Consider the following 14,522-nt stretch of genomic DNA (forward strand, 5'->3'; position numbering starts at 1 on the left):
GAACAACTGCGGAACTTTTTCCAGCAAGTTGTAAGACTGTTGAACTCTGGCACTGCTCTGGAGCCTCTGAAATGTTCACTCTCTGCCTGAACATTTTCTTGTTTATAATAATAATAATAATAAAAGATTTTCTTATGTATACTAAATAAGACTGTAAATGTGTTTTCTGTTCTGTTGCTTTTGTGTCTTCACTCTTTTTGGTTTTCAGGTCTCGCTGGACTTGGGTGCAAATGTTCGTTTCATGTGAATACATGTGTAAGAATGGCCAAAAAGAAAAAGCACTGAATCTGTCTTATTTAAAATGTTACTTATTTTTACTTTTTGTTATGTTTTATTTGTACCATTTCGAGCAATCTTTTATTTTTTACAAAAATAGCTTTTTATTATTTTATAACATTTTATATGAAGCTATTTTATTAGCTTCGTTTTGGCTACTGTAACACAATATCTTAACTTCTGGGGATAGATATCATTTTTATTTCTTTTTAGATACTTTGTTTATCTCAAAAGTGGAAAATTCCATTGTAACAGCAGTTACTTTCAACACAACATTAAACAAACAGCTTAAAGGTTCAGTATGTAGAATTTTTCACCACTAGATGTCAGTAGATTGCAGGTTGCAATCAGCTGAATTCTGTTTTCTTACTTCTCCCAATTTAAGTGTATTATTCCAGCTATGGTGGCTGTTATAGGACAAACAGGGTTTTGTCAGCCATAGATAAAAAACATTACCATCAGATTTTATCCCTTACCAGCCACAGCTGGCTGTATATTTCTACTACAGTTTGTTTAAGAAATACTTTTCATACAAATTACATTTGAACATATTTGAATAATATCATCACTTAGCAAAAGATCAGGAAATACAAAAATGAACAGTTTGTTGGATAATTTAATTACACACTGTTCCATGGACATTTATGGATACAGTATGCTTTTAAAAAAAAGACAAAATAGCCAGAAAAAGTACTGACTGTACCTTAAATTAAGATTGAAAAGCTAAACTTTTGAGATTTAAGATTAAAGTCATCCAACTTCCTCAAAACATTCAGATGTCCCCCGAGAGTAAACTTTAAAATTGTTTCATCATAAAAAACCCGACAGAGTCAAGACAAAAGAGATCTATTGTTTATTGCAATGATATCTTCCAGCGATGTGCTGTTTGTAGTAATGTACATGTAACTCAAAATGTGACTGTTTTACAGTATTGTTTGGTTGCCACAGAATCAGCCACAGGAGTGTTTCCTGAACTGCACCATCATGGTTCCAGGTAGCTGCCGTTCGAACGAGTGTGCTCATTTGATTTGAATCATCAGGAGTACACCAAACATCTCTCACTTTATCTACTTTATGTGATTTAAAGGAAACAAAAAGCGGTTTTAGTTTGAGTTAGTTTTCCTTATTTCCTGGTCTAATGATGGATGTTCATATTAAACTTGACCAGAGTTTTAAATAATGAGATACAATAATCCCTGTCAGTCAAAAGCTCCGGTTGCAGACTGCTATAAACACTCAGTTTGTGACAGTTTTTTCTACTCTTGGATCTGTATGATGTCAAAAAGAGGTCATCTGAGGCACAGGAGCTCCACCCCCATCTGATGTTCAAATTGAGAAGTGGGTGGTGCATATATTGCTTGAATACTGGTGCTGTGAATAATGCAAAGTTACTCCAGTCCAAGGATAGAAATATGGAGCTGGAAATGAGCAGAATAGGTTCTAATCACAACACAATCAGACTTCGGTTGAAACTACATTTGCATATTGGGGTTAAAATGCTTGAATCATGAGATCGGTTTTCCCTCTTTCTATCCCTTTTTTTCTGCTTGTTTTACTTGAGATTTTAACAGTGGGTCTTTGGCTGTGAACTGAGCCTCATCCACTAATTTAAGTTTAACAATATTAAAGGTAAACCCACATAAAGATGCCTTTTCCCAAAGCTCTCCTGTGTCTTCCTCCTACTGACAGTGTGCTTGATAGTTAAGTTTGGCTCCTATCTTTGTTCCTGCCAGACGTTTGTTGAAGACCTCGTCCATCTCTCGGCTCTGCTCTGGTGTGAAATGGTTCTTCCAGTCTCCAACCTCACCTTTGCAGGGACACAAACATCACAAAGTGAAACAGCTGCATTTGGATTCCACCTGAGGATTGATAAGATGTTGGCTAAGTATCACAGTATGCATTTCTCGTTTTCTAGGCTACTTTCTGGGCACCTTTCCTGAAGAAGACATTCCCCATATTGCCGTGGGAGCTGCTGGAGCTTTCCTTCATGGCTTTGAAGGTGCTCGCATCTGCGATCTGCTGCACCTGAGCCTCTGTCAGGCTGAAGCCGTAGAAGCTGGAGATCCTACGGATGTTCTCGCTCAGGTCCTACGGGAAACAGAAGAATCATTACCGCACATTACCACAAACCCCTGCGGTGTCTAACTGTTCTATGTCAAATGCAGCTTTACCTGTTTCAGCTCTTCATATGTAACGACCATGACATTGGGGTCGTCCATCTTCTTCTCCCAACCTAAGGCGTGGTCAAAGTAAGACCCCCAGGGAACTACACACAAACAATGACAAAAAATTAATGAATCACCAGGTCAGAAGATGGCCCCCAAAATCGAAGCCACTCTTTCCCATGCTTAGTTAGAAATGCTTCTGTAATTCTAGTCTTCAGATTTAAAATCAAATTTTATAGATTTTTTTAATCTGAATAAATTATATATATCATATCAGAATATCTCAATTTGAGACGTGTAATTTCCAGGTCTAGGTTCAAATGAATTAATCAAAAACGATTTGAATCTATGAAGTCATTTTTTCACAAAAACATATTGTCAGGGTTCTTCCCAGTATTGACGATGGCTTGATTTCCAAATCAATAATCTCATTCATTCTAATGCTTCAGAAACAGTTTTTTCAGAAGCTCTGAAGTAATTTTTAGGACCTAAAGGTAACCAAATTATTGCTTAACCCATTCTTAACGCCTAAATTTGACCAAGATATTTTTAGCATCCAAAGCTAAACTAAATAGTTTTTATGTCTGTGAAGGTTCTCAGTCATCGTAGTCTGAGGAGCTCGGAAAGAAAAGCGTCATCCAAGAAGCTTCTTCAGTTATAAAAGCAACTGGTGGAGAGTCCCAGATTTTAAGGCCTATGGGAGTGTCCCCACGAGGGTCATGGTCCCCAGTCGCCCACTCACATCCTGGGCCATCTGACCTCAGGAAATCACACGACAGGGTGGGGCCAGGTTTCACAATGAGCTCACCCTTGGCTGATTGTGACCCACACCCGTTTTCACACCTTGGCTCAGGCGATTAGAGGATCATCAGGGGGTCCTTTTGTCCCTCTGTGGGGGGAAACTCCCACTAGGTTTAAATCTGGGACTCTCCACCATTTGACCTTAGAACTGAAGAAGATTCTTGGATGAGAGGTGAAACGTCTTCAAGCAACTTAAAGAAGTCCAGACGCTTTTCTTTCCAAGCTCCTTTGACTAAATCGTTTTTCACACCTAAAGCTGAGTAATTTTAGCAAACCAAGTACTGTCTAGTGATAAACCTGATGGAATAATCTCTGGTGTCTCAAGCTAACCAAGGCCTTTTTTTAATACACTCTTGGCAGTAACTTCTGTGCCACTCGTTGATAGTTTTCTTTGCAGTCAGAAGAATTTATTTTAAATAATTTTTGCTCTTTTTAAATCCAATTTCAGAATCACAGAAACTCACAGTCTTGGACCGAATATTTCTTCTGTACTTTTTCTCTTTTAATAGACATTATAAATCTCTTACTTACAGGTTATGGTATCTGTGTTTATTATACTCTGACAAGCATCTCTCTGTGCTCAGTCCAGGCCTGATAAGCAACTAAACTAACTGTTTTATTGCAGTGCTTCATAGCAAACTCACTAAGTGGGGCCACAGCAGCTCTTTGCCCCACTTGGACCAATCCAACATTTCCACCGTGACCCTGCTGAGTCAGCACTATGTGCTGTTTGTGAGGCCACAAGTGCAGCAAGGCTCAGGATTATGAAGCCAAATCAAAGAGTGAAACAAAAGCTGGTATTTTTATGGACAAGGTTTGGACCACAGTGTGTCCAGCGTTCCTCACATTAATAAGTATTATGCTCGGTTTGTTTGCTTACCTTCTCCACTCATGAACTGGGAGTAAAAGGTGTCCCAGGACTTTGCGGATGGGAGCGCTGGGTTGCTGTTGGAGAAATGATAGAAGGAGACCATTGTGTCTTTCGGGTTTCTGAAGACCACCAGAATCTGTGCAAGAAAAACCACACAAATGAGATTTTATTGACCTGGAGAGAGGAGAGAAAGGATACAAGAACAGAAAGACGGGAACAACAGTTACAACTACTCTGAACATTGGCCACATTTTTCCTCAAAGCAGGGTCCATGCGTCGGTCTGTTCTTTTTCTTACAGAGTTTCCACTGTCATCAACCAAGCATCTAAATCCTGGGGTTACATTTGGAAAAGCTGCAGTTCGTTGTGGGAATGAGAGCTTGAGTTTTACACAGATGCTTGTGGCAGCAGTATGCAGCTGAACGTCTCCTGCAGAGCTCGTGAAACTCACCTTAGTCTTCTTTTCGTAGAAGGAAGCAGGAATGTTGTCGGGGTGAAGGTGAGCCCCCAGAAGTCTTGGAGAAGGAGCTTCTTCCACGTTCTGAGGGTGGACAAAACATACCATATTTACCCAACATTTTGTGACATGCATTTAGAGTCTTGTTGTGGTGAAAGCAGGGAAGGCGTTGCTTGTGCAAACACTTTGGCCCAGGGTGTGGCTTTTCAGGAACCCAGTGTACCAAAGGTCTGCAGCTTCACATTCTCTGGGTCGATTCAGTCTGCTTAAAGCAAATTTGCAGAATTTCCAGACTTTGCTTTTAAGGATTTTGCTTCCTGTGCTGTAATTTGTCAGGGTTGTAATGCTACAGGGTTCGACTCACGATGAATTACTGTCTGCATGTTTGTGACTGAACAGCTGCAACACGCCCAGATGTGCCTTTTCTTTCAAACAGGAAGTGAAAAAGCACCTTCAGGGAATCACATCTGCTCCTCAGTGAGCCAATCGGCTGCTTTTTCCAGAGTCAAACCACAAAAATGCTGAACTCTGTTGACTTTGTTGACTGCTATAATCTTATGTGCAGCACTTTGTGATTCTGTCTTGAAAGGTGCTACATAAATACAAATTTATTTTTTTATTTTTTTATTTTTTAAGTATCTTTGATTTATTTCCAGCTAAACCGAATTTAAGTTTTGGAAAATTATGAGGAAAATGCTGTGAATCCAAACAGGAACAAACAAAGCAGCTGCTTCACATGATTACGTCACACCTGGAAGTGATTTCAGCTGCAGTCAAGCTGTAAACACAAACGTTTAAACGTAGTTTCAGGATTTATTCTTTTAAAATATTCACTACACAAACTGTTTGATTACAGTTAAGTTGGCGTGCTTGAATCCAACCTTTCACCTAATATGACTTCATACAAATATATTAGTTCTTCTACTTTAGGCAGGCACGTGTGATCTAACTGTACTTTTTAACTTGCAGTTATTAAACACAGGTTTTACTGGTTTTTCTTCCTCAGGCGACTCTGGGATCAAATCAGTGCTGTCAAAAGAAACTGAGGAAAAGGCCTCCATACTCTAAACATGAACTGTGTAGGAATCAGCCTATTAAATGACTTCCACATGGGAGCAGACAAACCAACTTCCTGAAGAAAGCAAAGACTGAAAAGACATTTTGCTCTGTTTTTACATAGATGTGATCTTCATCTCGGGGTCTGATTTAAACCTTTTATTTCATAAAATGTTGAAGCAGCTCACAGACGTTCAGTGACTGAACGCTGAGGAGAAGCCTGACAGGAATCCAGATGTGGATCAGGGACCTCGTCAGTACTGTGCTGTAAAATAACATCCACACAGCTCCTCATCAATGTGTGCTCCGGGGTTCCAGTACAACGAGCCCTGCTTCTTTAATTTATTTGATGTGTTTTGGTTTAAAATTGTAACGATGAGAAAACGGACAGCCTTCTCCCGGTCACATAGAACTGAGAGAGTCCGAATAATTGCTAATTACTTTATGTTTATATTTTTTAATTGTTAAATTGAATGAACAAGGCTCGGCCAGTAGCAGCAGCTGATGAAATATTGTCTTATTTTAGTGCATATTTTACAAACATCAGTGTTCAGACTGTTAAATTAGTAATCTGGGTTAGGGTTTTAGCCCACAGTCGGCCCAGTACGATATAAATGCAGATTATTCTGAAGCGAATCATGCAAAGCCACTGTAGTGGAGCCTAACAGTAAAAATGAGCTCACATTAAAGAAAAATGCATGAGGGGAAAATGCACTTCTGTGGTTTCTGGGTTTGAATGACATCTTTATTTTCATCAGAAGGTAACGGCTGTACTGAGAGACACGAACGCTGCAGACAGTGAATGTGCCTCCCCTGGAGCAAAGCCTTCCAGTTTCTTAAACCATGCCTGTTTATCATATAGCTAAAAGCACCACACACACAAGTGCTTCAGACGTGTCGCCGCGCCCGCGCTGTTAGATGGTATCTGTGTTTGCACAGGAGCAGGTGTGTCACGCAAACACAGAGGCGCTCTGCACGGCTCAACCTTTCACCTGTACAGCACACCTGCAGACAGGAGGCCGGCTTCTAACAATAACTGTAATAATAATGACTGATTTTTAGTGTCTCATATACATTATACAACACACACACACAACCTTTAAATTTTCTGGTCCATGAAACTCGATCAGCGGTGGGAGTTTGCTTTCCGACTTCACGCCTGTAGCCGCTGTGATGATCTTCTTTATCACCCCGACCATCCAGTTGAAACCTGCACACACACACACACGCACACACACACGTGCGGTTGTGCTATCATTGCAGAGATTACACAGATATAAGGCCTATAACCCTTTCATGCTCTCTTTGGTCGTTTCTGTGCAGATCTGTTTGCTTATATTTGCGTGACGCTGGCTTTGGTGGAGCATTAGCCAAAGAGCCGCACGCTCACTGGCTTGTCAATCATCAGCTGTTAGTCAATGAGAATATATTGGATAATCCTTTCTGACACTTCAATGACCAAAAATGTACATTTTACTAACTGAGCTAAAACCTTTTATTCAATATGACCTGAAATAAGCAGCCAAGAGCATGAAGTCATCAGGAGAGTGTTTTTAAGAGGTCCCAGCAGAGGGCAGACTCAGCTACCATCCACTGACGGCCTTTAAAAAGTTTCTCCAACAGAAAACAAGTTTCAACTTTTGCTGTAACCTGGTAGATTTGATATGAAGTGGTGGTGAATGTTCACATTAAACATGTTTCTAATGCTGAGCTCAGTGTTTCCCTGTGAGACTAAAGCTCACACAGCTTTTATACTCTCAGATCTGCATGATGTCACAGAGAGGGGTATCCCTTTGCTCGTCTGAGGAAAAGGATCAGTGTTGAGCTGTTAGTCATGCACAGCTGTCTAAGAACAAAATAAGGAAGTAAAAATGAGCCGAGCAGGTCCCGAACTTCAACTGTGGCGGCTTCCCCGTTTTTCCCTGATACTCGTCTGTTTGTTTTTTGTGCTCTTATTTCAGACTCGTCACTTCCTGGTTTCACGTGTTTCCCGCTGTTGTAATCTTTGCCCTGCCCCTAAAGTTGACCTCCTCTCTGTCTTTGTTTTACAGCTGGTTTCCCTGTTGGATTTGTTTGCCTGCTCTGATTAATATCCGGCGTGTGAACCTTTTCCTCGCCTTTTAAATCATCTCTGAGTAGTCGGCTCATGATTGATTGCACATTGTCGTGCACTCTTGAGGGAGTCTGGCTGCTGCAGAGTGAAGAGTTCAGGGATTGCACCTAGAAAGCTCATAGGTCAGAGGTCACACCGTCTGATGGAGTTTAAACACGACTAAAAACATGTTGGCGTTTTTAAATGAAAGGCTCTCATCTTCAGCTCATTAACAGATCTTTTTGACTCGATCAGCATTACTCACCACATTTGGGGTAAGCCACCAGCATGATGTCGTCCTCTCTGGCCTGCATCTTCTCCAGACACTTTAAATGCTCCTTGGGAGACAGGAGGGTCGAGTACAGCACACCATTGTATCTGTACACCTTCTCCTCGTCGCTCATCTCCTTCGCCTTCAGCATCTTGGCCTGCAGCGGGCCCATCGGTCCCTCGCCGCTCATCCTGACTTACGCACGGAGCAGAGACTCAAAGAGGAAGGAAACTCGGGAGAAGCTGCAGACGCTGCTGGAGCTGAAAGTGAGAAAGCAGAACTGAGACACAGAGGAAAAAGGGTGTGTGTGTAAAGTAGGAACAACGGGAGGAGGAGGAGGAGGAGGCATCAAGCACCTCCCCCTCCACACAACCACACACACACAAATATGCAGAAAACCCTGGATTCATGGAGGCGTGGCTGAAGGCTGAATGGAGATCTCTGGACAAGGTTCACCATATGGAGGTGCCAGACTGACTCACACGCACACACACACACACACACACACACACACACACACAAGCGTTACAGATGAGCTTCCTGTGCTCCTTTCTGGTCGGTGAATTGTAAACAGCTTCCTGAAGCGATCCTCTAAATGTGAACTATTAGCCGACAATGACGAGTGGCACAGGAAGCTTTTTAAACTGCTGCTTTAGTGAAACACATTTAAGCATTCGTGTCTTTTTTGTCATGTATTTGTCTCTTATGACCAACTCAGCCCATCACTGCACTCCTGCTGCACAGAACTAACCAGTTGTGGGGTTTCATAACCTGACACCTGAATACAAGTGAAGCCTTTATTTAAGCCTGTGTCTAATTCCCGGACACCGAAAAAGTTAAGAAAACTTGTTTCATGGCCAAAACGAGAGCCAGGCTCCAAGAGCAGAGCGTGCTATAAGTGGGCGGGGCTAATCCTCATTCATTTATCATACAAACCTCAGGAAGCTATTATGTGTCAGTCTCTTAGAAAGAGGCCTCAGTGGCTGCACTGAGGGCATACACAGCTACATTCCTCCAGAGGAAAAGCGCCCTGCTCAGCCCCGGTCCATGCGGGTCCCTGTGGGTGAGGCTGTGAGTTATCTAACAGTCCTCCACACGCGATTCACTCGTCTGCCTTCGTGTCAGCGAGCTGCTGTGCAAAAATCGTTTGAAAGTAAACAGTTCCCTGACAAGAAAAACATGTCACATTCCTCAAATGCACCACGAAAATAAAGTTGTTCAGCATCGAGACAGCACTAAGCTTTATTTAAGTGTCAGGCAATTCAAACAACCCAGCAGATACAAATGCTGACAACAAAGCTAAACTACTGTGAGAACTAGAAGATTCAACTACCTCTAAGAACAGAAAGTCAGTCTAAAATATTTCACAAACTGAAACGAGTGAAGCTCTGGGAACAGACGCAGCGATCGGGACACGACTGTTATTCACTCTCTCATTTATAATTATTATTAATGTAAAAATGTCTGCTTATCAAATATCAAAGAGCAGCTGAGGTCTGCAGGGACTAACTCTTTGTTTCATATTTGCATTGTAGGCGTGGCCTAAAGCCTTCTCTTTTCACCAGGTTTATGGTGCTTAATGTTAAAATGTGAGGTCAGCATGGGGGCGGGTTAGAAGACAAAGGGTACCTGGGTGCAGCCGCCCCACCCACAGCAACTATGTCTGTGGAGCATTAAACTGTGTGCCGACGTCTTTAGGACCCCTCTAACTGGTCGCAGCAGATGGCCCCGCCCCTCCCTCAGCCTGATTGTGCCAGAGGTTTCTTCCTGTTAAAAGTTTTTCCTTCCCACTGTCACCAATTTATATACATAAAATTGAATTGGATAGTCTTTAACCCCCCATCGGTTTCACCCCTGCCTATAATGTGGATACAAGCTGTGCATCGATGGAGCTGAAGGGCTCCAGCAACAATATCCAAGTTTGTCCCAAAAAAGAGTGAAAGAAGTTGTTTTGCTGTTACATTGAGTACAATCGCTCGTGTAGACGTGGGTGGATTTTGACACTGATCAGTGAAACATTCAAATATTAGATTTAAGCTGCATCGTGTCATTAACTCGGGCTCCCATCGAGCGTCTATGTCTTTATATTCTTCTGCAGCTCAACGATACAAGAGCCTCCTCCTACTGCTCGCGTCACTGTGACAGAAACTGTTTTTCATTAGGATTTACATTGTTATTGTTCTCTCCAGTATTATAAACAGATAAATCATCATGAAATCGTTTTGTTAAAACAATGAACCTGTGGTGACGAGCTCAGAATCAGCTGACTGATTTCTGAACAGCAGCTTTAGTGAGTTTAATGAAGTCGGCAGAGAACGCAGAGGCGTGCTGACATTGGGTGATTAAGCATAAAGTAGTGGTGCTGTGGTTAGCACTGTTGGCTCGCAGCAGGAAGGTCTTGGGTTTGAATCCAACATACACAAAGTGCTGTGGGAGGACCTGCATGGAGCTGAATGGCTGTGTGTCTCCACTGAGACAGCCGTGTGACCCGTCCAGGTGTGGCCCACCTGGAGACGTGACTGAAGGATTTGTGCGATTAAGATGGAGTCAGAGGTTCAATGGATTACTTTAGGTACCATAACAGCTGACACGCAGCAGGTACGAGGTTACACAAACACAGCAAAGGACACAAAGGACAGGTGTCCTGATCTGTGGTTCAACCCTCAGTAGGTACAGAGGGCAGCAACACGCCCACATTCAAGCAAACAGGAAGAGCAGGATTGAAACGGGGAAGACGAGGAATTAGGAAATGATCTAGTGCATGGGTCAGGATGGTGACATAATCTTTTTACAGGAAAATAGTGTGTCATGCTGAGTCGTCAGTCCTGCAAACACGTGAAGAAACAGGATGAGGAGGAGCTGCTTTATGCAACACTTTGGGCTTTTTATGGCGCTACGTTTGTCCAGTAGCTCCAGTTACCACAAGTTATCATGTAAAAGGCCACAAGCAGTTTATTCCTCCTTCATTAAAACCCTTCACCTCTCATTCTTCCTCTTTCCTGTTCCCCCGTCCTGTGCATTCGGATTGTAATAACTCAAAATAAAAATAAATAAATAAATAATTATAATAAAGGTCAAATAAAATATGACAATCAAGTAAACCAGTATAGCAAAAGCTGTACTGGCCTACTTGGGAAAATAAATCTGTTGGGTATTTTTCTTGTCCTTCAGACAATAACTGTGATTGCTGCAGAGCCGGACGGGAGATAAAAAGATAAACGTGTAGAAAATTCATTTATTCACAGAAAATGTCCTTGTACTTGTCATGAATCGCTGTGTGGCAGGCAGGAATTGGACCCAAAATGCAGGCTCTTAGACACAAGGGGTGAACTCAAAACCACAGCTTTATTTGCTGGCTGGGAAAAGCATACCAAACTGGAGAATGACAACCTAAACTCACAGGGAGACACAGGGAGATCCACACAGCATGAGGGACAACGCAACACTGACTCAGAGAAACACAGGGTTTAAATACACTGGGAAGTAACGAGTGGAATGAGACACAGAAGGAGGGCACAGCTGGGAGAAATCAGGACTGACGAGACAAGCAAAGCAGGACGCATTCACATAAGACACAGCCCTTCAAAGTAAAACAGGAAGTATGACACAGAGACGCAAACTTGACACAGTGGAGACAGCAACTAAGAAACACAGAGACACAAACCATAAGGCAGAGGACTCTAAGAACCGAGAGACACAGAGGGGAACTCAAACATGCAGACACAGACTACACAGAACAGAGGGGACACAGAGAAACATGAAGGGCAAGGGATCGAAACTAGAAACCATAGAACAACTCACACAAGTACAATAATACAAAAATCACAAAGAACTAAACATGCTGGGTGGGGAGACCCAGGACTCTGACAGCACTGTTGTATGGGTGGCAATGAGTGGTGGGAGTCTTTATCAACAGGGAAAACTACAGAACTTTAACATCTGTCCACTAAAGCTGTCCAGTGGGCTCACACCTGAGTCACAGTGTGACGACAAAATAGACGTCTGACGTCTGAAAAGAATGAAGAACAGCAATCGACAAACTGTATAATAATTACCATCAAATACACCCTTTATTTAAGAGTATTGAACACTGTAAACAGGTCATCATCAAAATGCTTTCAGGTCTTCAGGTGGAGTTATCCTGAGACTCACGAGGTCACCATTTACTCATAACATGTTCTAGGTCGTGTTTTATTCGTCCCTTTTCTGCTTGGTCTCCTTGCTTGTGTTTGCATGTGTGCGTTATTTGCATTATCAACACACATAAGCCCCTCGTCACTTAGCAGCTGCACATGAGGACCGACTCTCTGTGGCAGGATTGCTCTGAGCCAACTCTGACGTATGTTGTCTGTGAAGGTTCTCAGTCATCCAGGTCATCGTAGTCAAAGGAGCTTGGAAAGAAAAGCGTCTGGACTTCTTTAAGTTGCTTGAAGACGTTTCACCTCTCATCCAAGAAGCTTCTTCAGTTCTAAGGTCAAATGGTGGAGAGTCCCAGATATAAACCTAGTGGGAGTTTCCCTTTGAGATCCCTTCCCAGACGCCTTAACGCCCACTCACATCCTGGGCCATCTGATCTCAGGAATTCGCATGATAAGGTGGGGCCAGGTTTCACAATGAACTCACCCAAAACTCTGGCTGATTGGGACCCACGCCCAGTTTCCCACCTTGGCTCAGGCGATTAGAGGATCATCAGGGGGTCCTTTTGTCCCTCTGTGGGGGGTCACTCCCACTAGGTTTAAATCTGGGACTCTCCACCATTTGACCTTAGAACTGAAGAAGCTTCTTGGATGAGAGGTGAAACGTCTTCAAGCAACTTAAAGAAGTCCAGACGCTTTTCTTTGCAAGCTCCTTTGACTCTGACGTATGTTAAAAATATTATTGTTACACTGCTGCTCGTGGTCTTTGCTCACAGGCTCACAGTTTGTTGGTTGGTGAAAAGGGGGCGGAGCCTTTCAGTCTGTGGCACCAAGGCTGTGGAACAGTTTCCCACCACAACTACGTTTGTTGACTCTGTGGAATCCTTTAACAAGCAGTTAAAACGTGTTTGTTTAAACAGGCCTTCAGTTAATCAACACTTTTGAATTGTTTTGAATTTGCATTGTTTATATTGTCTATTTTATTACTTAATGTTTTCTTTATTTTAACCTTTGTTGCCTGTCTACGAAAAGCGCTTAATAAATAAACCTGACCTTATTTTATAATATCCTAACATGCAATGTTAATGCCATCTGTATGCAGATACTGCTTTCATTCATAAATGTCAGTTTTCTAAAAAAATTACAGATGATTTTGATGTTTTTGTCTTTTAAATTTGTAAACCTTTAAAATAAAAATCAAACTTTTCCATTTTTATTGATCTCGGGTGTTTTTCCATCATCTGCGTGTTTGTGTCTTTTTCTCTGTAAATTTAGATGAAACATTTCATCTCATAAGTTCTGAGCCGGCTGGTTTTACTCGCAACCTTTTTCTCTTCGGGTCACGTAGAGCAGAAAAATCAGGAGAGAGACTGAAGATGGAACTCAGTGATGCTACGTCTTAGTTTGATTTGCACCAAAATCTAAAAGCTCAAACAATCAGCAGCATCCCTGCTGCACCGGGGCACTTTAGTTCTGAAGGTTAGCAGATGTATCAGAAGCAGATCCTTTTTCAGGGCTCTGAGATGAAGCCGGACGGAGAAAAATACCTTTGGTCTAAAAACAAAAGAATCTGCCAGTCTCAATCGCTCGCTTGTTCTTCTGGTCCCTCACCCTTCCTCTTTGCTGTCCTCAGATAACTCCCCTCCCCCTCCCCTCTTCACCCGCTGTCTTACATCCTGGCTCTTCGCCCGGGGCCCCTCTCGGCCACAGCGGCGATCGGGGCCTCACGGTGTCATTTGCAAACTGTCCCAAACAAAAAACTCCATTCAGCTCCACGCAAAGGAGCAACCACAGATTCCACACACACACACACACACACACACACACACACACACACACACACACACACACACACACACACACACACACACACACACACACACACATTTCCACGCCTGAATCCGTCACGCTTCTTCATCTTTCTCTTAAAGTGTTTAATTAATGAATGATTTTACACCCTGCTGACTTTTCCTGCTGGCGTTTCAAACACCTACAAAGACGCGTCTGTTTCTGCTGGGAATGATTTCACTTCATCAGAATGATGCCAGGCCTGTTCCCGAGTTTTACTGATCGCCATAATCACGATTAGAAAGTAAATAAAAGGCAGCAGAGGTTTGAGTAAAATGGAAGAACACAGATTAGTGACAGAAAAGGTGTTGGCTGACGTTTATCAAGTATGAACATATCTCAGTTTACTATTTCTTTATATCAAAATTCTCAAAAAGTTGTAAGTTCGCATGACATGTGAGTAAAAACAGAATGCATTGATTTTATTCACAATAGAAGACAAAACAAATGAAATGTTCAAACTGACATGTTTTATTATTTCATGGCAACAAGACGTTGTTAGCTGGAGGCAGATTTTACAGGTGACTGCATCTATTCCAGCAGCACGGCT

At 42.3% G+C, this 14,522-nt stretch overlaps 1 protein-coding gene across 1 annotated transcript; it reads right to left on the reverse strand.

Annotated features, from left to right (window-relative positions):
- Positions 1–1,106: 1,106 nt before the first annotated feature.
- Positions 1,107–8,294, reverse strand: sult6b1 (sulfotransferase family, cytosolic, 6b, member 1). Its single transcript, XM_026191023.2, has 7 exons — positions 7,983–8,294; positions 6,723–6,835; positions 4,564–4,653; positions 4,123–4,249; positions 2,448–2,542; positions 2,208–2,364; positions 1,107–2,083 (listed from the first exon to the last, which is right to left on the reverse strand). Exons 1-7 carry the CDS (start codon positions 8,176–8,178, stop codon positions 1,956–1,958), a joined length of 906 nt encoding a protein of 301 aa, XP_026046808.1. The 5' UTR covers positions 8,179–8,294; the 3' UTR covers positions 1,107–1,955.
- Between the last annotated feature and the right edge of the window lie 6,228 nt (positions 8,295–14,522).

The sequence above is a fragment of the Astatotilapia calliptera genome, chromosome 13 (assembly GCF_964374335.1).
Source record: "Astatotilapia calliptera chromosome 13, fAstCal68.1, whole genome shotgun sequence".
Lineage (NCBI taxonomy): Eukaryota > Metazoa > Chordata > Actinopteri > Cichliformes > Cichlidae > Astatotilapia > Astatotilapia calliptera.